Source organism: Thamnophis elegans, chromosome 3 (genome assembly GCF_009769535.1).
Source record: "Thamnophis elegans isolate rThaEle1 chromosome 3, rThaEle1.pri, whole genome shotgun sequence".
Taxonomy (NCBI): Eukaryota; Metazoa; Chordata; class Lepidosauria; order Squamata; family Colubridae; genus Thamnophis; species Thamnophis elegans.
This window is the reverse complement of record NC_045543.1, coordinates 83,251,929-83,279,343: the sequence shown is the minus strand read 5'-3', so window position 1 is coordinate 83,279,343 and position 27,415 is coordinate 83,251,929. Positions and strand designations below refer to the sequence as shown.

At 35.1% G+C, this 27,415-nt stretch overlaps 3 protein-coding genes and 1 long non-coding RNA gene across 16 annotated transcripts in view; 2 read left to right on the top strand and 2 right to left on the bottom strand.

Moving 5' to 3' along the window:
- Positions 1 to 1,306: 1,306 nt before the first annotated feature.
- RMI1 (RecQ mediated genome instability 1) lies at positions 1,307 to 4,241 on the bottom strand. Its single transcript, XM_032214135.1, has 2 exons — positions 4,175 to 4,241; positions 1,307 to 3,693 (listed from the first exon to the last, which is right to left on the bottom strand). The coding sequence occupies exon 2, from the start codon at positions 3,685 to 3,687 to the stop codon at positions 1,999 to 2,001; it is 1,689 nt and encodes a 562-aa protein (XP_032070026.1). The 5' UTR covers positions 3,688 to 3,693; positions 4,175 to 4,241; the 3' UTR covers positions 1,307 to 1,998.
- A 145-nt stretch (positions 4,242 to 4,386) lies between these two features.
- On the top strand, positions 4,387 to 18,256 carry HNRNPK (heterogeneous nuclear ribonucleoprotein K). 4 transcript variants are annotated; one of them, XM_032212715.1, is made up of 16 exons: positions 4,387 to 4,528; positions 6,648 to 6,704; positions 6,801 to 6,859; positions 7,281 to 7,378; positions 7,508 to 7,564; positions 8,846 to 8,889; positions 9,746 to 9,818; positions 10,759 to 10,872; positions 12,589 to 12,717; positions 13,023 to 13,324; positions 13,643 to 13,697; positions 15,802 to 15,852; positions 16,354 to 16,375; positions 16,455 to 16,537; positions 16,776 to 16,945; positions 17,705 to 18,256. In XM_032212715.1, the coding sequence occupies exons 3-16, from the start codon at positions 6,811 to 6,813 to the stop codon at positions 17,733 to 17,735; spliced, it is 1,278 nt and encodes a 425-aa protein (XP_032068606.1). In that variant the 5' UTR covers positions 4,387 to 4,528; positions 6,648 to 6,704; positions 6,801 to 6,810; the 3' UTR covers positions 17,736 to 18,256. The 4 variants fall into 4 exon arrangements, with proteins under 4 accessions (XP_032068606.1, XP_032068603.1, XP_032068605.1 ...); XM_032212712.1 differs by having other exon boundaries at positions 4,388 to 4,528; positions 17,645 to 18,256; XM_032212714.1 differs by lacking the exon at positions 4,387 to 4,528 and adding an exon at positions 4,750 to 4,796 and having other exon boundaries at positions 17,645 to 18,256.
- A 536-nt stretch (positions 18,257 to 18,792) lies between these two features.
- On the top strand, positions 18,793 to 27,252 carry C3H9orf64 (chromosome 3 C9orf64 homolog). 7 transcript variants are annotated; one of them, XM_032212723.1, is made up of 5 exons: positions 18,793 to 19,602; positions 20,775 to 21,124; positions 23,315 to 23,574; positions 24,624 to 24,819; positions 26,992 to 27,252. In XM_032212723.1, the coding sequence occupies exons 2-5, from the start codon at positions 20,788 to 20,790 to the stop codon at positions 27,222 to 27,224; spliced, it is 1,026 nt and encodes a 341-aa protein (XP_032068614.1). In that variant the 5' UTR covers positions 18,793 to 19,602; positions 20,775 to 20,787; the 3' UTR covers positions 27,225 to 27,252. The 7 variants fall into 7 exon arrangements, with proteins under 7 accessions (XP_032068614.1, XP_032068609.1, XP_032068612.1 ...); XM_032212718.1 differs by having other exon boundaries at positions 20,743 to 21,124; XM_032212721.1 differs by lacking the exon at positions 18,793 to 19,602 and adding an exon at positions 19,791 to 19,873 and having other exon boundaries at positions 20,743 to 21,124.
- The window catches only part of LOC116505482, a 52,676-nt gene continuing 45,175 nt past the window's right edge, over positions 19,915 to 27,415 (bottom strand). For 2 of the 4 annotated variants that reach the window (XR_004254947.1, XR_004254945.1), the window contains 2 exons: positions 26,985 to 27,083; positions 21,140 to 23,015 (listed from right to left, as the gene is read on the bottom strand). This is a non-coding gene — a long non-coding RNA (uncharacterized LOC116505482). Of the gene's footprint in view, positions 20,131 to 21,139; positions 23,016 to 26,984; positions 27,084 to 27,415 lie in introns of those variants that run through there. The other 2 variants (XR_004254946.1, XR_004254948.1) reach the window with 2 other exon arrangements.

Here is a 27,415-nt window from a genome sequence, read left to right as displayed (position 1 = left end):
GAATTTTCACCAGTTAGTATCTCCTACTGTGCAGCATATAATTGTTACCATCTTTTTAAAATTTAATGTATATACTTGAACATAGTATGTGTGGTCGGACTAATACTGAATATTCTATTCCACTTCAAAATTAACCTGAGATTAGGGAATAATTTTGTTACTATTGCAGTAAGAAATACCTTATTTTGAACTTAAGTAAGCCATTATTTTTCAGCCTCATTATATAACTTTGGGAAACTAAGATACATTTTAATCTTTTAACATACTTTAACTGATGTCCTTTGGGAGCAAATTATCTAGAATTCAACAAATTTTTTCAAGAGTTCCAGGGACTCTTTTCAAGTGTACTTTCCAATTCTACTTAAAAAAAATCAATACCCTATTCTCCAATCTCATTAGTTACTGAAGATTTCTGTTTTGCTTTAATAATAGCATTAATGGAAAGTTTCACCAGTTGGTAGCTCCCACTATATAATTGGATGTCCTTTTAAAATTTGATGTCTATACCTGGAATAAAAACATTAATGGGAAGTTTCGCAATTGGAAACCCTGTTATGCAATCTGTATAGTGCAGCTATTTGTCATTTTTCCTTTCCCATCAGTTTGCTAGATTTAAAACATTTTGTTGTATCTGAAAAACAATTAAAAAGTATTGGGATTAATATTGAAGGACTACAGGCAACAGAAAATTAATTATGCAGCGTTTCCCAATCAGGCATGTTCTAAATGGTTTAGGGCTACAACTACCAGGAGGTTATGGCACCAATGCATTTCAATGGCATTGGGTTATAAAAAATAGATACCATATATAAAACACTGTTTCCCCTAATCTTTGCCATAGATCCAACCCATAGAAAATATAATATCCTAGAAAATGGGTATCTGGTCTCTATTTAACCCCATCCCCAATTCTTTATCATAAAACTGCAGTTTTATCCCATTTAAATTGAAGTCCTATTCCACTGCTAAGTGAGAACTATCTTGAATAAAAATGGAAAAGAATGCATGACACTGCTGAGGATAGCTTTTATTCTAACTCCCTATTATTGTTCCTAGTCAAGATACAACTACCAAATATATTAACTTCAGGAGAAAATAATTTATATCATTAAAAAAAAAACTATTGCAAAGAGAAATCAAGTCTACACTTATTTTAAAGTGCAAATAATTTATTACTGTGGATAACAAATTGCTAAAAAAACAATCCCCTTTTCCTAAAGCTTCCAAAAAGCATAATAGAAATATTTTATACTAAAGTAGCAAATCAAATCTAAAAACATCCCTTCATTATCTTTGTTTTCTTCCTTATAAATACTAAACCCAGCTCTCATCATATCCAATTATTCTCACCCTCTCTGCTGACCCTGCAGCTGGCTCATTTATCATATTCTTTGTTAGAGACATCCTGTCAGATAACAGGTTAAAATGGCTTCACTCTGATTTATTCAAAATCACTTCCATGCTACTTTGAATATATTTTATTTCTAAAGATTTGTATAAATACCTAAATACAATGTAAATACTGTATAAAAGTTACTGCTATCAAATTTCCAAACTTGAAAAATTGGGGCAATTAACAATTTCAATTGTCAATTGTTCAATTAACAATTTCAATTACTTCCAAGTCTTTCAAAATGCACTGGGTACAAATCTCATGTCAATATTGTAAAAAAATCACAAACAGAGACTGGCTTGTTCATTCAAAATACATGTACTTCATTTTACTCATTGTAAGAGTGCAAAGGATAAATAGCTTTTAGGAATAAATTCTTAATTTTATTTTTCTCATGTTTAAAAAGCGTTATTTTGAGGAAATAGTTAAAATGCATTAACCATTGCTAAAACAAACACATTTTTTGAGTGACTTAAAGAAAATATATGTTGTCATGAAAATATTTCTCGGTTCTCCAACTGAACCTGAATTCAAACAGTAACACCATAATTAACACCTAGTCTAAGATACAGGTTTTTCTTCAGATTAAAACCTGCTGCTAAATGTTAAATATATAAGCGTCTTTTTAAGTGATTCAAATCATTTATATTAATATCTTGCAAAACTATTACTTTTCCTTTTGTTTGGCAAACATTAAATTCAATAGTCATCAAGCAACAGAGGTCTATTAGTTCTGTTTGACAATTCTGTAATCCCTCTTTAAGCTTTGGGTACAGGACAGGATCTTTCTTCAGTTGCTTCATTTCAGGCACAGAAAAGCCAATTAAGCTTGTAAGAATCTCATCAGCAAATTCAACTTCTAGATAAGCTGTGCCATCAGATATTTTTGCTGTTACACTCCAGAAACCATTACTGCTTGTGAGATTTCCTGTAAGAGTTACTATAAATGCTTTGATTGTCACAGTAGTATTATCTCTGCACTTGCTACTAAACAGAACACATAGATATGTAAAAGGAGCAGTATCCAAATCAACTTTGTGACATTTATTCTTTACTTTTATCATCTCTACCTGCTCAGAACACAATCCGAATTCTGCACTGATGTCTATTACTCCATCATTAGAAATTTTAGAGGATTTTTTACTGCCATCTAAATTCTGGGTGTACTGTCTTTTATGATTTGTAGTAAAAACTGCCGTGCTTTCTTCAAACACATTATACATTGCTCTTTCACTAGATTTTTTTTCTTGAACAGCTTCATTATTTATACTAGATTTAGTGTTCAGAACATGTACCGGTTCTTGCTGTATCGCTTCTACTAAAAGTAAGTCGTCATCCATTGAAAATCCATCAAAATCGCCTTCCATATTTTCTAGAACTGAAACAGTTTGTAGTTCTTCATTTCTTGAAATTGACTCTGCAGATCTTTGTTGTGAGCAGTTTCCAAAGCTCTGAGGAAAAGAAGGCACAGTAGAATTTAAACTGGTACTTCTTGAATAGTATCCACTTTCAGGAGGAACTTCATTTATCCTTATTTCATCATTTTCTTCAAGAGTTGCCAAAAGCTCTTCATCAGAAAGCCCTAATTCATCATCAGGCCTTGCAATTTCATTTTCACCAATATCAGACCTGACAATGTTAGGACTACAGTCTTCTTCTCCAATTAATCTGGCAAGCACTCTCTCCAAAGCAAATGTCTCTAGAAGGCTATCAACTTCACCTCCCAATAATTTCACATTTTCTGGTTTAAGCAAAAGAACACCTAAACGAAATGCAACTTTCCCTTGTATCATAATTTTGGTACCTGGAGGTAGACCACTATGGAGTTGAGGAATAGGTTGATATTCCATACCTTGGATATGATGTATACCATCAGTTATTTGTAGCAGAAGCATTCGAGTAGGATTTTCCTCCCATGACCTCAAGGATCTCTGTGTATAAGCAGTTACTTCCTCATTTACAGTGTTTTTTCCTCTTATTTTTTGCAACTGGGAATAAGCAGGCTGACTCACATCAACAACTGAATCAATTTGCACTGAATAAAAGCCATTCAATTCTCCTTTTGGATCATTTAAAATGAATTGAGGCAGAACAGGGTATTCAAGATCTCGGAGATCTGTAAGAAGCCATTGCTCAAAAACTTTCTTGTTAATAGCAGCCTGAGCCAAATTGCTTCCATGATGTCCTTTTTCAATCCAATCAATACAAGCTTCTAGCCATCGAGTTGGTACTTTCACATGCCAGGTAGATAAGAGCCAAGTTTCCACTCTTAGTGCAACACCTGATGTGGTCATTTTCTTCTAAGATAAAAAAGAAAAAATGTTTTTTTTTTTAAAAAAGGCATTACATAAATCTTTGGGGTTGGCAGATTTTTTGTGCATGAGTTTCATAATACTTTATTCTATTCTGACTCTCATATCGTTGATTCTCTTAAATTTAACAGCATGGCAGATTATTTCTAATGAACAAAAGCAATATAATGGTGTCCCATTAAGAAACTCATTTATCAGGCAGCTTGCTTTTAATAAAACACGCATAGAAACCCGCAGGAAGCATTGGCATTCAAATATATTCACTGAACGCAAGAGGATATCATCTAAAAACCACACTTGGGACTGAACTGCACTATTGTCCAATTAAAAGTGTGCAAATCAATACAATTTTAGCTATAGGTAAACAAGATGCTGTTTTCGGGCTTCTTGCAGATTCCCCTCCCTTCCTTCAAGGCTGTTCGGTTTCAGTGTTTTTGGTGAGAAACCCGAAGACTTTCTCTTCTCTTACCACTTCTGCGACATATAATTCCAAGGCCCCAGCCCCACGAAGTGACGAGCTCACGGCTCTCCTCTGGTCCCCACAACACTGATGTCCGGCCCTGCCCCCCCCCCCGCTTCTCCCTCCTTTTGTTTTAAGCGCCAAAGCGGACCGAGAACCAAACTTCCTCAGCTCTCGCGAGAATTCCTCCCTCTGTCCATTATCGACTGTGAGGATGAGGCGGAGTTTTCGCTGACGCCATTTTGTTTTTCCCCTCGCGCCCACTGATTAGGGTCAATTTCGCTCTCCTTGAAGCAGCAGTAACGACTGTAAAGCGGTTGGGATCGATTTTTTTAACGTTCTTTCCCCCCTCCCCCCCCCACAGTAAGTACCCACTCTCTAAACAGGGGTGAAAGGAAAGAGAAAAGATAGGTAGAAGGGGCGATAGAGATATAGATAATATATACAGGTATGTTACAGTGTCAGCCGCTTTAACGGCCTGAAGCAGAATTAGCTGTAGCGGCGCGCCGACAGTTGCCGCGGTGGGCGGGAGTAATACTCAATAGTGTTTCCAGGTAAAGAACGACACCTGTGACAGCCAATAAGGATTCAGGAGTGCAGCCGGCGAGCGAATAGGAGCGACAGTAGCGCGGTGAGTGTGCGCGCGCTCTTGCTTTTTGAGCTTTTATCGTACTCGGGAAGCAGCTTCAGCGGCGTTTAGTCCGCTGCCTGGTGAGGAAACCGGGCGAGGTTACCGGACTGACCGTTAACGCCCTTCCATCTTTTTGTTGGTGGGAACTACATATGTAGCGTCTACATACTTAGGCCTACAAAATTAACCGGTACGTGTTTAAAATGGGCAAATGTCTTCGGTTGAAGGGTGGGCCGGTGTTGTTATTACACCACGGCAAGAGAGGCGCTTTTCGGCCTGCGGCTATCCTTAACCCTCCACCGTCGATTGCCGCATGTGCCTCCTGCTGCAGGAATCATGGCGGCTGGTTGTAGTTGGGAGGGGCGAGGAGGAGAGAGCGCGAGGCGTTCCCTTCTCTTGGTGGCCCCGTCGGATTTCGGAGGCCCCTGCGCCCGCTTCGCCTTCCCGGGAAAAGGAAAAAAATAGGGGGCAAAAAGGTTCCAGGCATCTTTTGTGTCTCCTTGAATCCGTGTTTCTGGAGCTGCCGCGTGGCGGTGTTTCTTCCGCTCGGGACTCCTCCTTAGCAGCTCGTGATCGCCATTACTGCTCAAGCTGGGGTTAAAGCCGCCATTTTTAGTTAGCATTTCAGCCGAGGTTGTCCGAGATTGTCTGGTCGCGGCTAGGCTTCTTCACCTTTTGTATCATTGTGTGGTAGGGAAGGAGTCGTTTAGGTTAAGGTGGTTAAATCAGGCCCGCCTTGTCAGAGCCGGAAACGAGCCGTTAGTTCCCTGCTGTCCATCCTGCTCGCAACTCGCGTGATTGAGGAGAGAAAGACCTGGAGATCGGTTTTGAACAGAGCATTGCTTTATTAGCTCAGGCACCTTTTCTTCGCTTACAACCAGGGCTTAGTTAATCATGCTTGACGCGTCCTCTCTAATATAGCTGTTGCTCCTGTCGATTATTAAAAGGACTGTAAATAGGATTTCTCCCCCAAGCAAATAACCAAAATCCTTTGTGTGCAGTGGGCATATATTTTACCAGTTGTAATGAGGTTGTACTAAACTTGAAGAAATATTGTACTTTGTAGCAATACCAGGCTCATTGCAATTTTAAAATTATCGGTTGATTTTTCTTATTTAGAACATTTTGTGTCCGAATTGTACATAATTGCAAGTTCATCTAAAAAAGTTCAGATCATTTAATTTTACAGTTCTGAGTTTAGCTTGCATTCATTGTTCTTCCAAGATGAGCTAAAGGGCAATCTAATAAAGATTAATATAGAGATTATACAAAAACATATATTGCATATGTTGGAATTTAGTATGATGACCAATGTTTGGTTGTTAGAAGAATTATACATATATAGAAATACATTTTAGCTACCAAAGCAGGTAACTTGCACCTCGTAAGAAAAAGAAAGCAGAATGTGATCTTTTTTCTTAATATTTGTGCTTTCAAATTGAAATTAAAATTGTTAAAATTAACTTCTGCCTGTTAAAATACAGCATGGTTTGTTGATAAAGTTAGTCAAAGGAATAAATGCTGCAGAATAGCAATATATTTGCTAAAACATATTTACTGATTCACTTTTTATGTTAATTCTTGCAGCCTAACCTAAATTGAGAGCCAGTTCAGTTTAGTGGTTAGTACTGGACTAAAGCCAGAAAACCTGAATTTTGTCCTACTTTAGGGCTGGAGGTCAGCAGAGTGACTTTAGAGTAGTCACTTTCCCTCAACTCTAGAAAAAATGCAGTGACAAATCACTGAGGAAAATCCTTGTCCATGTAGTTGCCAGGAGTCAAGACTGACTCCATACAAGCACTCCCCTGTAAATTAACAAGATCATGCCTTCATGTATGCTGCTTTTCATAGGCTACTTGATTGTTGATCCCGCCCAGAAGATTTACTTGGCAAAGATATATAATACTGGTAAGTGCTGGCAACCCATTGCTAACCCCTGTCATGTTCTCTAAGATTCTGTTTGAACGCTTCGGTATATTTATATTTAATGGTTTTGTCTTCAAGTTTGAAAACAATGGAGACTGAACAGCAAGAGGAGACCTTTACTAACACAGAGACAAATGGTAAGTTTATAAATGATAAAATAGTAAATTTACAATACTAATTATATAATAGAATTTATTATGAGCCCCATAACAGTTACTGAAACTTGAAACATGCTCCCTGTATTCCAGGTGAGGGTTTAGGGATTAGTGTAAATTTGTTTTGCTGTCAATTTTTTTTTCTAAAACATTCACAAAACCCTGCTTGAGATTTTGGACTCTCATTACATCTTCATTTTTATAATTTTGATTTAAATTGAATTTTAAAACCTGAAAAAATTCATTTAAGTTCATTTGAAATATTTATCTTCCCAATCCTACAGGGCTCTTTACGATAGATAAATAAATTATTGGTGCATGAAATAAAGATGCACGTGCTTCCATGCTTCAAGAAGCCATTAAAAAGCATTTTTTGTAAACAGTTTATTCTCTTAAATGTTAGGCAAACGACCAGCTGAGGATACAGAAGAGGAACAGGCCTTCAAAAGGTCAAGGAACACTGATGAGATGGTGGAACTGCGCATTCTGCTTCAGAGTAAAGTATGTTTATTTCCTAATTTACTGACTACATTGACCTCCTATCTCTCTCCTCCCCCCCCCCCCCCCCCATTTATTCTTTATTGAAGTTATTTAGGAAACCTTAAACTACTTTGTAACTCTTTTTTTTAGAATGCTGGAGCAGTAATTGGCAAAGGTGGCAAAAATATTAAAGCACTTCGTACAGACGTGAGTATTTACAAACTAAACCCTTATTTTGCAAAACATAGCATTAAGAATATATTTCTAGTCATGTATAATTTAAGTAATAGGCTAGTCTAAGCCATTTGTAATCATCTTTAAACTCAAGTCTCACAATTCATTCTTTGAATTAAGACAGAAAGTAATATGATGAAATTCCTATCCTTTATTTTACAGTAACTTTGCAAAGAGTGGTAGCATACTTTTTTATACTTGAAAATTTGTTTAAAATAGTTGTTTTTAGAAGACATTACAGATTACTATTCTTTACTTAGGTATACAATGCTTTTTTTCCATCAGGCTTATTTCTCTAATAGAGAAAGATTCATATGAGTATTATATATAGAAACAACATAGTAGCTACTTTCTCATCTGGAAGGAATTTTACGTGAATGTAACTTTAAAAATATTTACACATTTTTAGTGGGTTGACTCTTGTGAATAGACACGTTTAGCATTATCTAAGCTTTATAGTTTAGCACCAAACTTTGTAAAAAAGCAATATCTTTATTGTGCATAATCAATTTTTTCAATATAGTAATACTCGTATTTAATGAATTATTTGGCACTACATTGTTTCACATTGTGTTTGATATTTTCATTATATTGTAAAATAAACTCTTGTAGAATGTTATAACTGTCAACCTTTAGTTACTAGATCTGAGGTATAAGCAAGGACTGGGTAGTAATCACTTGTACATTAACTGACCTTTCTGAAGCTAGTGTACTTAAAATTTCACATACCTAAATCCAGATTTCATACACATAATTCCTGGATTAGTAGTGGCTTTCCCTATTTCCCAGGATTTCAGAAAACTGAATCTCTACAGATCTTGTGTCTACCCTCATGAGCCAGCCTGCTACTGCAACTTTTAACTTTCAAAGTAGTTTAGGCCAAGTAACTCATTATTACGTCCATAACTGTTAAGCCACAGTCAATGTAGCTATCCGTTATTGTGTTAAGTCTTCAGAACAACTTAAGCTTGTAATGAGTATAGTTTGTATTAAATTAAAATTTATTGCTTTTCCCCCTCTTCCCTCTCCTTGTTTTTTTGGCCATATATCTCTCCGTTGCCCATGTACTGGATCGACTTGCCCCTGCGTTGCCCACCATGACGTTGGCCCATCCGCCCCTGAACGCCCATGTGAAAACCCTGGTTGGCTATGCCCAAAAATGTGCTCGTTGCCAAACGGGTGCCTTACTTGACAACTTCTGATTGAATGCCCATGCCCATTGCCAACATCCACGAACGCCAATGACCAATGCAGTACAATGCCAGTGTTTCAGTCCCAGACAGCAGTGGCCCCGAGCGGTATGTCCCAACAGTTTATGCCTCACTGCCTGATTAGAAAGAGAGAAATGTATATTATTACCTGCCTTTTATATAATTAAATAGTATCCCCGTAGACGGTGTATTGTTTTTAAGTTTTCTGTCTTATTTTCCCCATTAAGTCTTTTTGTCACTGAACTTTTACGTGAGTTTCCCACCCAACAAACCACTAATTTTATTTCAATGGAAGGAGCACAGCTTCAATTGTATATTTTCTGCATTGTAAATCAGATTGTTTCAAAATAGTCTCGCTCTGCTCTGTCTTTGTGGCCCACCTTGCTCCCTCAGCATTGCCTGTTCATAATTTTTCTGATGAAATGCTAACTCCTGGTTCACTCTCCTTCACTTCTCATTTGTGTTGTCTTTTTGTCTTGCATTTGTATTTCTTTTCTTGCAGAGCCCATTAGTAATCTAATTTTAACTGGTCTCATAACCCTATTCCAAATACAGTGTTCACCTCTTGCATATTCACGTTCCTTATGAGAAGGTGTGCCAGTTTAACAATGTAATAGTGAGGGTGTCCTAAATTAATGGTGGCGGGGAACATAAATATTCACTCCTGCTTTCAATTCTTCATCAGTATCTTGTCCACTTAATCTGACTCCTTCCAAGAAAGTCATTCGCTATCTCCCGAACCTTATTTTAAACTTATACCATTTATAATATTGGGCATAAACAAAGGTGCATGTTCTGTATCTTCAGTAAACAGAATTAAGTGGGGAATATTAACTGTAGTTTCTGTTCTATGAATTGATTTATAATCTGCATACATATGAATATAGAACTTACTTCATTTCCCCCTCCCCTCTTTTTGTAACACCTTGATGTGATTTAACAGTATACTGAGTATAAGTGCAGATATTGAAACAATTGGAGAAATTCTGAAGAAAATTATCCCAACATTGGAGGAAGTGAGTATTGATCTATTTCACATTACATAACCGAATCTTTAGATCTGGATGCGCATGTTTTGATAGTGAATTTTGCCAATTAACACGAGAAAGCGTGTCTAAAGATGGTGGCACATATGGAAGAATTTTATATTGCGATTACAGGAACTAGGAAGTTCTCTTCTGCCAAGTAAGGTGATAACCGTACCTAGTTCAGTATTGAACTGATTTGACAGCCATTTTCCAAGACCTCATAGTAGACATTTTCTATCCATCTCCATTAGCAAAAGCATATCGTATTTTAACATTTCAGACACTATAAAGATCGTTGTATAATCACATACTAATAAGTAAGGGTTATTTGGTCTTCCATATATATATATATATACTTAAAGTCACAACCCCTGGTATGCCCAAGTATGGGAGGAAGGTCACACTTCCACTCTCTGTCATTAGGCTCGTCACAAGAGACCATCCAGACAGAAACCCAATATTTTTTACTGTTGCCTTTTTTGTTACATTTGTTATATTTATGTAAATAGCTTGAAATAGATCTATACTAGTCTCCCTTTATTTATTTATCAGCATAAATATAACATATATATATTTGACTATTTGATGTAAAAAATAAAAACATCTTTGGAAAATCTATTAATGTAAACCCTCAGCAGGATTATTTGCTTTAACCATCAGACTCCCAAAGCATCACAGTAGTTTGAAATATAATTTTATTTGAATATGTTAACTGCAAATAACTAGAATGGGTTTCTTCAAATCACAACATATTTAATTTAAAAAACTAAATCTAGACTTAGTAGATGGGGAGTTCTAGAAATTAGAACAGAAGAAAACAGCATGTAGCCGCACTGTTTTAATTCAACTTACGTAACACTATATTTTAAAAATGTACTAATTTCATGTTCACATCATTGTCTTGTTAATTTCTTACATCTTATAACAGTACCAGCATTACAAAGGAAGTGACTTTGACTGTGAATTGAGACTATTGATTCATCAAAGTTTGGCGGGAGGAATTATTGGTGTCAAGGGAGCTAAAATCAAAGAACTTCGAGAGGTAACAAACTTGTCAATTGAAAGTTTTAAAAATACTATATTCTCAGCATAGATGTAGCCAGCTTTCTTGCGTATTTTTTTCCTGTGTGTCTATACTAGTCCAGTTACATATCTGCAGGCTTTTTATAAATTGAATTGTAAAAATTTTCAAAAAATGCTATCTGTAATAGATTAAATAAGAACTCAAATTAAGTCTCCAAAGACCTGTAGAAAAACTATTTTCTGAAAAATAATATTGGTGGAGAGAGTATTTCAAAGAGTAAGGACAGCAATAGAGAAGCATTACTTTCAGAATCTCACTTTCTGAATTAAGTAAATTCAAAGCAAAATGAATAGGTCATCAGCTTGGAGGAGGCTATCCTGCAGTTATTTGGTGTTTACCCTGTAAGGATATAAAGGTTAAAACTTAATTCTATTCCTAACACCTGTTGGAAGCAAATGCAGCATCCAAAAAGTAGATATTCTATTGCTGAACTGGCTTGTATCATCAATGTGTAAACTGCTGCATCTTGCGGTTTTTGGATAATAGCTAGAAATGACTTGGTAAGTGCCAGAAATACAACAATCTGCTGTATGATGTGAAATTACAAAAATAAAGCCTCAAAGCTAACATTATAAATACAGGTGAGATTTAGTGTTGACTATGCTTGTAGAATATCAACCTCAAAAAGCCTAAATATTTTATAATATATGGAAATATATTCAGTGAAAGAAAAGGAAAAAATTCTACCATATCATAGTCTCTGGGAGTGCTGGATAGCACTATACTTAAATCTAATTTTACAGATGAAATTTATATTGCTTAAAGTTTCTAAACGTTTTCTAGTTTTTCTTGCTAGTGTACCTTAGCAAGTGGAAACAACTCATAGTAATGGCAGTAGTTTATGTAGCCATTATTCTTGGTAGTCTAAAGGATAACTGAATATTATGCCAATTAAAATAGTTAAAATATTAATTCAGTGGAACACAAAAGTCATGTTTAAGTACTATGTCAAGCAGCCCAACTGAATAAATTTTGCAAAAATATTAATGACACTTTGTTGGATTTAAGGAACCTTTGGCACTAAAGAGACCAGGGTACAGATAATTCATTTCCATTATCCAAAATAGTGGCTGAGCAACACAATAAAAACTGCATTATAACATGTAGCTCTATTTTAGATTTTTAAATTTGGAGATACTACTTTTATTTTCATGAAGGGAATATGCTACAATAGAATTTCTTTACATTCATGTTCTGATACGTCTCACCAGTATTATCTTTCTGAATTAATCAATTCAGTAGGTGAATTGTTCTGCCAGCTCATATTCTTTTCCATGCTAGCATATGAGATTCTGTACATTGCATTACTTTCCATTCTATGCTGTTATAGCATCTTTAAAAGATACTGTCTAGAATTATGACCAGTAGTAAGGATTTGGTTGAAGGTAACTGAAATGAAATCCTTCACAAGCAAAATTGATTTTTCAGTTCAGATGTAATGGAAAAGTATTCTAGAGTGGGTTTAATGAAGGTCAGAGTTTTAACGGCAGTATTAAACATTGCGGGGAAACATTGCTAGGAAGAAGTAAGAAGTATTAAACATTATTAAATATGTGGGGAAAATAGGGTTTGTTGGATATGTTCATAGTCTCGAGTTATTTGTAAAAAACAATAAAAGTGGGATATAAATAAATAAAAATTACTGACTTAAAAGTTTCTTCATTTTCTTGACAGAACACTCAAACCACTATTAAGCTTTTCCAAGAATGTTGCCCTCATTCTTCTGACAGAGTGGTACTAATTGGTGGAAAACCTGATAGAGTTGTGGAATGCATCAAAATAATACTGGATCTTATATCAGAGGTAATTTAATTCAGAACACATTTGCATACTTATCTCCCTCTGTATAAAGTATATTTAGAATTGAATATGTAGGGATATAATAAAGTATAGAAAGGCAAAACTGTTTAGCTGATACAAGATTAGATTTTAGATTAGACACTTCTACAATAGATATTTGGTCAGGACTTTTATTGCTGTTTTATTGTTTCTTTGTAATAGTACAATCAAAATAGTATATTAAGAAGCAAATGCAACGCAATGTTTACAAAGGTTTAAAATGAGATGACTGAATATATTGAGTTACTTGTTTCTCTTTTTTATATTAGTCACCAATTAAAGGACGGGCACAGCCTTATGACCCCAATTTTTATGATGAAACTTATGACTATGGTGGATTTACAATGATGTTTGATGACAGAAGAGGACGTCCTGTGGGGTTTCCAATGCGGGGCAGAGGGGGATTTGATCGAATGCCTCCTGGCCGTGGTCGCCCCATGCCTCCACGAAGAGATTATGATGATATGAGCCCTCGCAGAGGACCGCCTCCACCTCCTCCAGGTCGTGGTGGTAGAGGTGGCAGCAGAGCTCGCAATCTTCCTCTTCCTCCCCCTCCTCCTCCTAGAGGCGGGTAAGTTTACTTTCTTAAAACTCTCATTAAGGATGATCTCTCGAGTGTGTTTTTCAGCAGAACTAGGGATGGAGATAAAGAGATCACAAGTCAGTCAAAGTAGCAGTTTCTGCAAGTTTTAGTAAGAATGGATCAGGAATAAGTGCAACTTTGATGGCTGAATATTCTATTAAATTAATAGCAGATATGCCTCATATCACCAAATGAATTTACTATTTATTTGGAGGCCCTGTATTTTGAAACGTGAGATAGTGGAGAAAAGTAAAATTTCAATTCGATGAAGATAAATATTCTAAATTATTTATTTTATATTCTAAGGGACCTTATGTCTTATGATCGAAGAGGCAGACCTGGGGATCGTTATGATGGAATGGTAAGTTTGGTTTAATAGAATTAATCTGACCATGTAAGCATGCTGTATCATTTTTATAAAGACATATTAAAGATGATAGAATGTTCTTTTTTATTTCAAGCTAACTTTAAATTTAGCAAGATTTTCAAAATACAGATATTATGTTGATTATATGTATTTTTAAAATCAGTGTAATATTTGTGTAAGAAAGTAGTTATACCTTCTAGTTGAATAATTTTCAGCTAGTTTTAAACTTAAAAGATTTAACAAGTATGAGAAAACAGATCATAAATTCTCACTTATTAAAAAACAAATATAAAATTATATTTAGGTTATTTCAGTTCTATTGTTGGAATTTGAATGTTACTCCAAATGCAATTCCCTGTTTACAGAATTCTCCCAAATTTTCTTAAGAGAATGTAATGAGGAAGTTAAGATGTTGAAAAGATAGATGGATTGTTAGCAATTGCCCATTTTTAGAGCAACTAATTCTGTACTTTGGAATGATTATTGCAGAAAAAAAACGTGTTAAGCAACAGTTTAAATGGCTAATGGTACAACTGTTTTATGCAAAGAAAGGCTTAAATCTGGGGTTTTCTTTGTGGTTTTTTTGGGGGGGGTGGAATGGTGAGGAAGAATCTAATTCTCCTTGTTCCAAATGCCACAAAGTCCCTCACTACTCCTGAAAAGGGGGAGGGGGGCATCCTGAGGAAAGAGAGGTAATAAATAGCCTTCTTTCTCCTTCTGTCAGTGAGGTTCCTTTTATTAAATCAGTGACTTTCAGAATCTCTTCTATTAGGGACCAACTTTTACTTTATGAAATTGAAAAGTAAATAAGAGAAAAAAAAAATTGGGGAGGGGAGAGAAAGCACACGTTTGGTTTAATTTATAAGTTAATGCAATTTAAATCATGTGTATGTATTATATGACTATATGCATGCATAACATAATTGCCTTGATGTTCGATGTTCAGGATTTTTTTCCCTTGAGTATGTAATAGTAATTTACCTGAGACATCTGAATATTGTGAGAATGTTTTGCCTTGTTAGTGCTGTTTACAGCAATACAATAGTATATGTGACTGAGCAGTTTGTTTAAAAAAAGTTATTGCTTTTCTTTGTTGCTTTTTATCATGATTCAAAGAGTGTTTTGTTATTGCTTTTTAAGTAAGACAAATTGTGATTAAGGGTTCATCAGTTCTGTATTTGTTTATAATGGAATAAGTCCCACTGATTTAGTAAAACTTGCTTCCAACTGTATAATTGTACTTAAAAATCTTAAATGTTTAATCTGTACAATGTACTTATTTGCATAAAGCAGAATATGCATGTTTCTGGAACTATTCTGTCTGCATAAAATTTCAGTAGAATTGTTCCACCAAGAAAATATATGGATGATTGAGGTGTTGAAATTAATACTTTGCTTTTTGAATGAACATGTTTTGAAATCATAAATTGGAAGTTAAACTAATTTAACTCCAAATAATGAAGTATATTGGTCCCTTTATCTCTAGCTAGGAGATGTATATTTCTATTCATTGTATAGCAAATTGTAACAGCATTTTGACCAGAAGTGCTTGATTCTGCATTATGGCAGTCAGTTAATACACATAGGAAGTAAATATTTTGGATCTAGAAATTCACCCAGTAGTCTTTCATTGGCATTAGAAGAAGGAATGAGGTGATTCCTCTTTGATTTCCTCTGCAGCCCTGAATTGCTATCGTCCTTCTAAGGCTGCAGATGACCCTCACTTGAGTGGGAAGCTCTATTGGATCCAAAATTCTTCACTGAAGATTCTTTGTATTTATTGTATAACTGGAGCAAGTCTGGATTAATGAACATTGTCATAGTGTATTTCAGTCTGTAACTCAGCAATAAATAACATTTTGTGTATGAGTATGCTTAAATTGCCAGTATTTCGAGAGTGTCTTTGTTTTTCTTACTCTCTTATACTCTCAAGTCCTATGATAACTCTATATTCATCTGACATGATTAATAGTAAAACTATAGCTTTCATACACTTGTAATGATACTATAATTTAGAACTTGGCTTACAATTTTGCTTGAAGATCCTCACTGATTTCCTCCCTCCCCCCTTTCTTTGTGCTGTGTTCTGCTTGGCAAGATGATGCAGTGTCATGTCAGTGCTTGTGATGACATAGAAACACCAGAAATGGTAGGTACATTTTCTGTCTCCCTTGTAGAGTTAGGTGATTTGCTACAGTTCGTGAAAGGGAAGAAAAATGTCTTTAAACATACTCTTGATACAAGAGAAGATTAATCAAGAGCTAATTTTACTAATAGCTTGCCCTAGAGAAAAGCTGATAAATTTCATTACATTTTAGTAATAAAGTAAAATCCAAAATCATTTTCTTTGAAAATAATTACCATTGAATTTGATGGGATATATTTCTAAATAGGCAAATGTGCTTTTTTTGATCATGGTTTGTAACATTTCTCCCTGCAATTTCAGCTTGAGATTATATCTGATATAAAATATAAATACTTTTTAATGCAAGGTTCTTATTAGATGTCAGCTTGGTTCTAAAAATACATGACATAAGATTCTTCCAACAATTGTCATTTTTATTTTGTGAAATACTTTTGTAACATTAATTATATAGCTTAAAATTGCTTATGTGAAAACTTAGATTTGTTTTTCTCCCTTTTTTGTTAGTTCGAGGGTGGATCAGGTTATGGTAAGCTTTCATGTATATGTATTGAACAAAATTTATAGTTTAGTGATTTAAAGGGCAAGATGCATACGTTTTAAATTAGACTATTCTTATGCAGGGGGTCGTGGTTCTTACGGAGATCTTGGTGGACCCATCATTACAACACAAGTAACAATACCCAAAGATGTAAGTATAACATTTACTTCCTTTTTACTTTTCTTAACAAAAAGCAATTTTCTAGGACAGTTGGTTATATTTACTCAAGTTCCAATACCAAATTTATATTTGACTCAGAATATGAAGAGAATAAGTGATAATATGTTTGGTTTTTCATGTTCATGTACCAGTCATAATTTATCTTGTTTTTTCATGCTAATTATGAATTAGAAGTTACTAGTTCACTAAAATATACTCTTATTTTCAGCTGGCTGGTTCCATTATTGGAAAAGGCGGTCAGAGGATTAAACAGATACGCCATGAGTCAGGAGCTTCAATCAAAATTGATGAACCCTTAGAGGGCTCAGAAGATCGAATAATAACTATTACAGGCACACAGGATCAGATTCAAAATGCACAGTATTTACTGCAAAACAGGCAAGTTGCCTTTAAGTTGCTATTTACTAACTTCTTGTAAATATATTGCTTGTATGTTTTTATAAAAAGAGCCTTTAGAGAGAAAAAAATCAGTCATACTAACTTCTCAATTTAGTAGTATGCCTTTCTCTTCTGTCTTCCATTCTGACTCATTGAAGAAGCACTCAAAACTAATCTTTCAGGAAGTTTCCTTAACCAAAGCAGCTCTCATTTCTTTGGTGAAAACTGCTGCAAAAAACCTACTTTAATCTTATATAGAGCCTGTAGAAAATATAGAAGATTTCAGTTGGATGTTGGTCTAGTTCTGTGTGGAAGACTAGTGATTTTGTTGTTTTTAGATTACTAAAGTGACAACAAATCGCAGTCTACCATATGGCACAGTCCATGCCTCTACAGGACAAGTTGAAAGCTTTTGTTGCAGTTAATGCAGCATTTCACACCGCTTCCTTTTCTGCCATGTATAACAGCTTTAGATTTTACATGTTTTGTTTTCTTTAACACCAACTATTTAGTGAGCATCTTGTAATGTATAACTTTAATTTTGCCTGTAGATTGGCTACTAATTATAATTTGATAAATGTTACATATTATATAATATAATTTTATATAATTTTATATTTGTAATGTATTTGTAAATATTGATTCAAGTTGTTTGTTCAACCATTCTAATACATGCCTTTTTTTTCTTTTTCCTTATAGTGTGAAGCAGTATGCAGATGTTGAAGGATTCTAATGCAAGATATTTTTTCTTTTTTATAGTGTGAAGCAGTATTCTGGAAAGTTTTTCTAAGACTAGTGAAGAACTGAAGGAGTCCTGCATCTTTTTTTTTTCTTAAAATCTGCTTCTGTTTAAAAAGCCAACATTCCTCTGCTTCATAGGTGTTCTGCATTTGAAGTGTAGTGAAATTTTTGCTGTCACCAGATGTAATGTTTTATTTCTTTACATATAGGTGGGAGGGGCTGGGACAGCCTGCAAAACTAATATTGGTATTTTGAAACAGCAGCAGAGATAGTAGATTTTTATTTTTTCTATGTTGGTTGTAAACTGTAATGTTTTTTGTCACTTGTGAACCCATCTGCTTCATACTTTTTTTGTTTTTCAAATGGGGTAGTAAAGCTGATAGTCTACTTACCCCAACATCCATTCAACGCAGTGTGCGAAATGTAAGCGCTCTTTTGTAAAATGTTCTATGATTTTAAGAATAAATTTAGTGAAACAATTCTTGCAGTTCTTTCTTTATGAATATTTCCATAGTTAAAATACACTCTACAGTCTACATTTATTGTGCTTGGCTTTTTTTCACTTCTCTAGACCAGAGAAGCAGAGTACCAATTCAAATATTTTGGTAAATAGGAAGTATTGATTGCACTGATTTTAACTTTGGTATGTGTAAAGAAATTAACATACAAATGGTTTTCTTTCTGTTTCTCAAGTTGTATTTCCCTAATTGTTGTATTGCATTAAATTGGTTTGAATAAACTCTTACAAAACCTGTTTTGTCAATTAATAGCGAGAAATTATAGAAAAAAATTAAAAGCTTGATAACAGCCTTGGCAAATTTGCCCAAACTGTAATATGTTTAATATGTTTCCATTGTACAAAGATTTGAATGAAATAATTGTATCTTTCATATTGACTGGCATAGAAAATGCGTGCTAAATCAATCTGTTTTCATGTAAAATCCTGGACATTTGTACTGATAGTTTCCAAGGTTATTTCTTTTATTGAATAAAATTAAAATTGTAATAATACTGAGCTGGATGTGGATGTGACAGATCCTGTTTTTTAATAGTATTTGTTGTGTTTTACTTCATGCTAAACAAAACCCCTTCCTGTTTGCAATTAGGTATGAGATATTTCAAAACCATGCAAAAACGTTCAACCTTTTATAAGCAAAATGGTCTAGATTATCTTGTCAAGTAAACCTTGTGGAATTCAATGGGATTTCCATGAATGAATATTTCCTAAAAGTAATTCGTTTGAATGAACAATATTTCCAAGTGTACCCTGTGCAGAGAGAAAGTCCTAATATAAGGGATCCTGTAGGATGGTGTGGGATGATTTTTTCAAAAACTAATAGGAAACGTTAAAACCAGTGAGACCAACGTGTTGTAAAGAGGATTGAATTACAGACTACGGGTTGCTGAACTGAAGATTTTGAAGAGTCGATTTCAAAACTGCATGGTCTTGCTAGGAGTCAAGATTGATTCTCCCACATACATGTGCTCTGATTCTGCCTTAGCCACAAAAAAAACGAGTGAAAGTGGGCCAGTTAACCACCTCTACACTCGGTAAGAAGGCCGCTTTTGAAAAGCTTTTAAAGTCTGCGTGGACCGAAAAGTAGCTGCCAGGAGTCAACACTGATAGTGCAAAAAAAGAAAAACAACTCACCAAGGAGTCAAATCATTCCACAAAATACAGTAAAACATGGGTGTAGCTGCTCGCGAGATAAGGGCATGTTGCAGCTGGCACCGATATCCGGTAACCTTATGAGTCCCGCACTAATTTATGCAAATATAGTCCATTCTGATTGGAGGGTGAAGCAAGGACGATTAGAGAAAGGTTGAAAGAAAGAAACGCTGTTTTGTACCGAAGGAGATTACTCGCGGGTTTACTGAGCAAAGCATAACCAAATCGAGTACGGTATCTTTTAAAGGTAAGATGGATTTGATCTCGGCGAAACGTGGCATTTTGCTAGAATGCACACTTCCGGGTGTTTTACGTAGGCCTAAGGTCCGCAGGCAGTCCTTGTTTGGCCATGTGAATTGAGAACGAGGGAAAGAAACACATTTTTGTTCTCTTCCTGCCTGTCATGAAAACCGTAGAAACAGCCAAGAATCAAATATCAATCTGAATGCGACTCGGCGCCTGCCAGTGTGGAAGTGTTCCTGGAAATCGGATCGGATTGGCAGACGAACGCTGCTCCTGTTGGTAATCCGCTTCTGGCCGCGCCGCTTTTGTGTGTTCGATGACTGGTACTGGCTAGATCAACATTTCAAAATTCTGATGTGGAGAAGAAGCGCAGCCCCAAAGTGGCCTCGCTGTTACTTTGTAGCAAGATTTCCTAAAGCGATCGGGGAAAGTGCGAATCGTGGCGGGTAGGGGGGGACGGAGAATGGGTGGAACTTTTTTCACGCCTATTGTTCGAGTGAACCCTTGTTCGGTTGATTTGAGAAAAGGGACTCTGAAAGAAAGAAAAAATCAGAAATATGTCAGAAATATTGGAAGCACAAACTTCATTTCTCACCCATTTCTTGAATATTTAGTTGCTAATGTTCACATATACTCTTCTAATAACACCTGAAATTCTTGGCACTTTTGGAAAGAGTTCTGTTTGTAATGCCACAAATTTGCTATTTTCAAGGATGGTTTGATCATTTAAAAAAATTGCAAAGTGCTACATTTAAATAATAAATATGTATCCATCTGCATGGCTTTTGTGTAATTCTCCCATTCTCTTCAGTTTGGGCTAGGCTCAATAAGATGTTTTGTTATTTTAGTATATATGCAGTTAGCATATATAGGTAAAGGCTTTGCTTTACCAGAGAATAACAAACATTATTGCTAAAATTGCTGCTGTTGCTGCTTTAAGAACAAAAGTTTTACATTTTTTAATGGTGAAAGGTACAGTGGTATACGAAGTTGATAACAAGCTCTGTTAAACTGATAGGATTTACTACTGCAAAACCTGTACAGGGATTGCTTACGATTTGGAAAGACCTGGGAAGATAAATTAATTGTCAACATAATAAATGTTATGTATTTTTCTTGAATTCTATCAACTCTGTATTTATAGGTCAAAGACTAACATTTATCACATTTGTTCAGAAACAAGGAAAATATGGAAGCATTTTTAAATCCTAAAGAATCGGCCAAGTTTATAGCAGAAAACAGCAAAGATGTGTACATTGAAGATAGTGGTGTGCAAAAGGTTGCAGAGATGTTGTTTGATAAAGTCACAGGGAAGGAATTCAGTGTCGCTGGCTGGAAGTCTTCACATGAATTAAACCCTCAAGAAGCAAGTGAAGATGCAGTAAACTGGGTATTTGTTGCTGATGTGCTCAATTTTTCCTTTTGGTCTGAACATGAAGACCACAAATGCTTGGTGAAATACAAAGGCAAGACTTACAGTGGCTATTGGTCTCTTTGTGCTGCCATCAACAGAGCACTTGATGAAGGTTAGTTATCTGAATTACATTTATTAGAGCTGAAGGGTGTGTTTGGACTTTACACTACAGATATATGAATAGCAGTAGAATAAACGACTCTTTCATGAAGTAGAATAAAGTTGACTAGAAATTACAGGTCGTCCTTGATTTATGGCCACAATGGAGCCCAGTGTTTCCATTGCTAAGCAAGACAGTGGTTAACTGTGTTTTGTAACACTTTTCAATCTTTCTGCCACAGTTGTTTAATGAATAATTCTGTCATTCAGCAAATCTGACTTCCCCCATTGACTTTGTGGGAAGCTGGCTGGGAAAGTTACAAATACTGACCTCACCTGACCTCAGGACAATGCAACTGTTCTAAATACATGGCAATTACCAAGCCTCCAAATTTTGATCACATGACCATTGGAGATGCTGCAATGTTCCTAAGTATGAAAAACGGTCATGTCACCTTTTTCAGTGCTGTTGTAGCTTCGAATGGTCACTATCGTATATCGATGGTTACTTGTAAGTGATTATGAATGTAATTTTATATGGTACCATCAAACTATCTTGTTGTAATACAGCATTGAATCACTTCAGTGGCTAAGCAACCTATTACACTGAACGAACAGCATAAAAATGTTTATTCTCATCCCAAAGTATCAAGATTCGAATTAAGTTTCCTTTTTTCCCCCTCTCCAGTATCTGCCCATCAGACCAGGAATTAGACAAAATAAAATAAAGGCAATCCCATTGGAGGGATTTCCCCACTTTTAATTTTTTCTGCAAAAAGAAAGAATATGGAGAAACTTGGCTGCAATAACAGAAGGAGGGGATTAATTCTCAGATGCTTTCGCCCTACAAATCTGACTGCGACTAATCTGGATTAAGAGCTGGAGCTTGCTTTCAATAATAATAAAATAAAGATTAGGAAATTTCCCATGACATGCCTTATTATAAAGCAAAAAGGATCAGAAAATGACTATAAAGAACAATCTATATGTTTCTTCCCTTGCCTCTGCTATGGATACTTGGCCCCCAAACAGATGCTGTCATGGTATTAGTGCAGTCTAGTGGGAAGCAGCTGGCCCAGACTGGAAAGCTGCCTCTTCAAATTTCACTTTAATTTCTCTTGCAGTCTTCTCCCAATAAACAGGAAAGTATATCAACGCAATTAGGCCGTGATGAGTAAGATGCATGTCTTTGTGAAATTTACAAATACAGCATTAGCAGGAAAAGTCAACATCTTCCTCTTGTTTAGATTAAACATCTGGTATTCAGATGCATTAGATTTTCACAACTGAAATATTTTTTTAAAATAAAAAAGTAGATTGACATTGTATTGATTTATATCTGCCAACATATATATCAGTTAGAAGAAGCATTAGAATCTAAAGTTTGGAAGAGGACACTAAGGAAAGAATTTAAAACTAATGTAATAAGTAATGTAATAAGACTGGAGAGATACAACCACCATTACACATTTTGGAGACTTTAGGGTTTTTTATGTAAACAACCCTAAATAAATTATAAAACAATTTGTTTCGTAATTATGAAATGCTCACGAGGACTTACTCTGGCCATTTAAGTCACACTTTTCTGCTTATTGCCGCCCATGTAATTGAGTTCCATTTCAAATAAAGATATTTTAATTGCTTAAAATTGCAAGAACCACAGCTTTTTTTGCAAGGTCTCTATCCATTGGAGCATTCAGCATCACCTTGGTCAAAAAGTAGCTAAGCAGGATAAGGCTACTAGAGGTTGATCAATCATGGTAAATTTCTTCTATGCTGTTACGCAGAGAACATGCATGGACAGGTCTTTGAAGTCACCAGCAGTCAAATTCAACTCAGAGAACATTAAGGTATCCTCCCCTCTTTCTCATGAATGATCATCTTCAGCTACTGAGTTGTCTTCACTAATGTCAGTCAAAAGAAAAAAGTATTTTTAAAAATTATAAATATTTCCATTTTTAAAAAATAACCTCAATAGAAAAGTATATTAAATTGTAATTCCAATAGCAGGTCCAGTATATCATGTTTAGAGGTAAATTAACTGAGAAATAAATTCTTACGTTGATCCAATAATCAGCCTGAATAAATTCTGTTTACTTGCTTCCTAATTGGAACATTTTTAAAAAATTTTCGTCTTGTATTTTACTAATTATCTCAAATGTAATTAAGAGGTATTCTTTTCTATTTGTTGCCCTTTCTGAAGGAACACCCATTACTAGTGCTTCTTATTTTGCCACTATGACCTTGGGTCAGTTGAAGCATGCATTTCGTTCTGATACAGAAGTGCCTATGCCTTTAATCGAGGAGAGACATCGTGTACTAAATGAAGCTGGAACAATTCTGCTGGAGAAATTTGGGGGCTCCTACGTCACATGTGTTAAAGAAAGTGGGAAAAGTGCCCAAAAATTATTACAGACAATAGTGGAAAATTTCCCATCTTTTAGAGATGAAGCTACATTTCAGGTAAATCTCTTATAGTCTGCATTTTCAACTAGCCTCTTGGTTTCATTTTTTTTTTAATGATAAAAATGGACAAGGAATTGCTGCATACCATAGTGTCTCATTTTGTGCTGTGGCAGGGTGGAAAATATCACAGCACACATCTCCTGTAATCTTATTATCTAACATAGATAGTGAGGCCATTAATCGTATGACCAATATTCCCAAACTGCTAATCGAAACCACACCTATTTGTGTTAAGAATTATTCCAGTGTGTATAAATAAAAAATATCACCATTTACCAAGATATATGATGACAATGGCAAGAATCCAGTGGGCACAATTTTAGAAAAGATAACCTTTGCTGATGATATAAGATTGAGAGCAATAGAGAAATAGGCTATATCCAATATTCAGAACAAAAGTCTAACCAAATTAAGGCAGAAATGGTTCCCTTAAATAAAACATATTTGTTAGCAAGACAAGATATGGCTTTCAGACAAAAGAGATTGATTAAAACAACTGGAAAAATTGACTCAAGCACATAATATATCAGCAATAACTCTAAAAGCTTAAGGCAGGTTATAATTACCGTAAGCACTGTAACAGGTAATAGTTTGGGAAAAATGAAAGAGGGAAGGCATTACTGAATACTTTTTACAGTGTTTTGCTCTTACATCATATTTTATTGCATCTCTGTTTTTGATTTTTTGCAATGCTTTTGCAATAATGAAACTAATGCAAAAATAGTGTAGAGTACATAGTGTTCTCTCCTCTAACAGAGCAAGAACCTTATGGAGTAGATTTGTGTTAAGATAAAGTGACTGCCTAAGAATCCTCCAGGAGATTTTGTTTCATGTTGGTGGGTTTGACCCTGTAACTTCCCACTCATAAATATGGTACTTTAACCTCCTCCTGTATAAGCTGTCATATTTCATATAATTCCCATATTTAGCTTCTTTTGAAATGAAAGGTGGTAAGAAAAACATATTGAAATAACAATTAAAATCTGTAAATGTGACTATAATCATTCTAATTACTTTGTTGTTGTTTTTTCTCCTTTTCCTACCAGGGTAAAAAGGTAGCTTTTTACAAACGGGCTCAGATCCTTGTGGCTGACACCTGGAGCGTGTTGGAGGGGAAAGGAGATGGCTGCTTCAGTGATATTTCCAAAATCTCTATATTTGCTGATTACAGGATACCACAAGTTCTTGTTCATTTAGAAGCAATGAGATATTCAGAAGAATTAATGAACAAACTTAAGAAAGGTATTAAAATATTCATGATCATGAAGAATTTCTATTTCACCTGACATGTTTTATCAGTAGTCTTTTGAGCAGAGGTGGTATTCAGCAGGTTCTGACCATTGCTGGAGAACCGGTAGCGGAAATTTGAGTAGTTCGGAGAACAGGTAAATATCACCTCTTACTGGCCCTGCCCCCATCTATTCTATACCTCCTGAGTCCCATGAGGATTTTGCAGTAACCTTCCTCACTCCAGGGGAATGGAGATTTTATAGTATCCTTCCCCTACCACGCCCACCAAGCCATGCCCACAGAACCGGTAGTAAAAAATAAACAGAAAACAGAAATAAACATAAGAGAAATTGAGAGTTATGTATTCCCAGAGTTATCTACAATTGCCTTCATTCGTGACAGTCTACATTCCTACAAAGAAACCTTGGAGTAAGCCCCAATTACTAACTTTTGTGTATAAATGTGAAAGACAGTGTTAACAGAGTACCTTACTTTTTCATTTTTTATTATGCAGAAAGAAAGAAAAATAAAAGGAAGGGAAAAGTAAAATTCTTTTACAAATGTTCTGTTCTGGTATTTCAAATATAGAATGTCATTTCTTGTCTAGGAAAGAAGACATTTCATTTTAAAATTATTTCTAGGTGATGAACATAAGGAATTTGATTGCTAAAACATCTATACCCAGGTTTTTTTCCCTGGTACATCAGTCCACGTGTACTTGTGATTTCCAAATCTTATGTTCCTTCCATCCATCTATGTCCCTTTCTAACAGTATTGAGGAATCAAAAGTAAAGTTGGTAATTGTCACCATGTAAATTAAACCCTTTGTACAAGTGTCAATGTCACTTGCATATACAAAGAGGAAGGTCTTTATTCAGGAGATTGCAACTACCATCTTAACCAACTGGGTTAAATTAATATCTAGATTGCAAACCATTTTTATTGTATCTTGTTGGCTGTTGACATGGTGAACCACTTAGGGTTGCTATGGTTTCAAAATAGTGTTTAAATGTAATTAAATAAAATTAAAAATCTAGAGGGGCTATTTCAAAATGCCAGAGCCATAACAGAAAGCAGTGCCTGGCCTCTCCTCTCCTTATGTCATATAAGCAGGGAAAAACTAACAACGTCTTCCAGAATATGTGTATTAACAAGGGAGACCAAATTTAAGATGATTCTGAAGACACATAGCTGGCAAGCTATGCAAGCTTTTAAAATAGTGGACAAGATTTCATCAATCCATTTGAAAAATGAACTTTTGTAAGGGTTGAGGATTTGCATTCAAGAGTGCAAATACTCGATTGCCCACTCAATTGCCCATGTTGCAAGTTCATGATTGGGATTTTTTTTTTACCAAGAAGTTTAATAACTGCAGATAGTTGTATGTTTAACTTTATCAGGGAGACATGTCGGCCTATTTACAATTCTCTGTTTAACTGTTGCTAAATAGTTTATATTGACACTGAAGTCATACTTCTTTGTCTACTCTAAAATAAATTCTAATAAAATTCAACAACCTTCACTTTCTATTACTGTTATATCAGAAGCACTAGGAATCTCTCATTTATGGATTTAATCTTGTATGTGGAAATTAATTATTAGACCACTTTTCTTGATTTCTACTACATTTCTTAAACTTCCTGCATCTTTGTTCCTCTTGCCATTCAAAAATCTATGGCTATTATCCAATCAGTGTATACTGAGCTGAGAGGAGCCATTTTCTTTCTGAGATTCCAGTAATTTGTTAGATGCTTCCTTCTGCAAAAAGATTGCCTTTTTCTGTGGAGTACAATGCAGGAAACAATACCTCTAATGTGAAGCCCTTCTCCTGATATGCTATAGGCAGCCCCTTGAGTAACAGCCTACTCAAACAGAACTATCAAAGATCCTTCTGAAGGGCACATTTGCCCCTAGTTAGGAAAAGTATTAGGAATGTTATGAAGGGCAAAGAAAATATGGGGGAATAAGACATAAATAAGCAATTCAAAACTACTGCAACCCTTTTCGATTTAGTAGTATGGTAATTACTTGGTAGATTAAGATACTGAAAATATGTAACTTGAATGAGCCTGGTTAATGTAAAAAAAAAAAAAAAGGTTAGGCATACATTGATTAAAATATTTCCTCTTTTATTCCCATTTTCTTTATTCATGTGACTTTCTTTGACCCTTCCCTACCTTGCAGGGCATATGTTCCAGTTTGGAGACAGTCAGGAAGTGGAGATTCGAGGTTGTAGCATTTGGTGTTGTGAGCTCATTTGCAGCAGTTTGCTTGAACTTTATAAAAAGAAAGGTGACAACATGAGTGAAAAGATCAATGCAGTTCTCCTTGATTATTATCTATGGGACTATGCTCGGGATCATCGAGAAGATATGAAAGGAGTACCTTTTCACTGTGTACGTTCCATATACTATTAATACCATTTATAAATGATAATGATATAAAGCATCAAAAGCATCAAAATCTCTATATATAATTTTGATTTTTTTTATTAAAAAAATGGATCTTTAATCTCTATTTTATGGAGATTAAAGAAGAAAGGTGTTTTCTTGCATATTGACATTCCAATTCTATAAGCAATATATTTCTTTAATGGGTTTGATTAAAA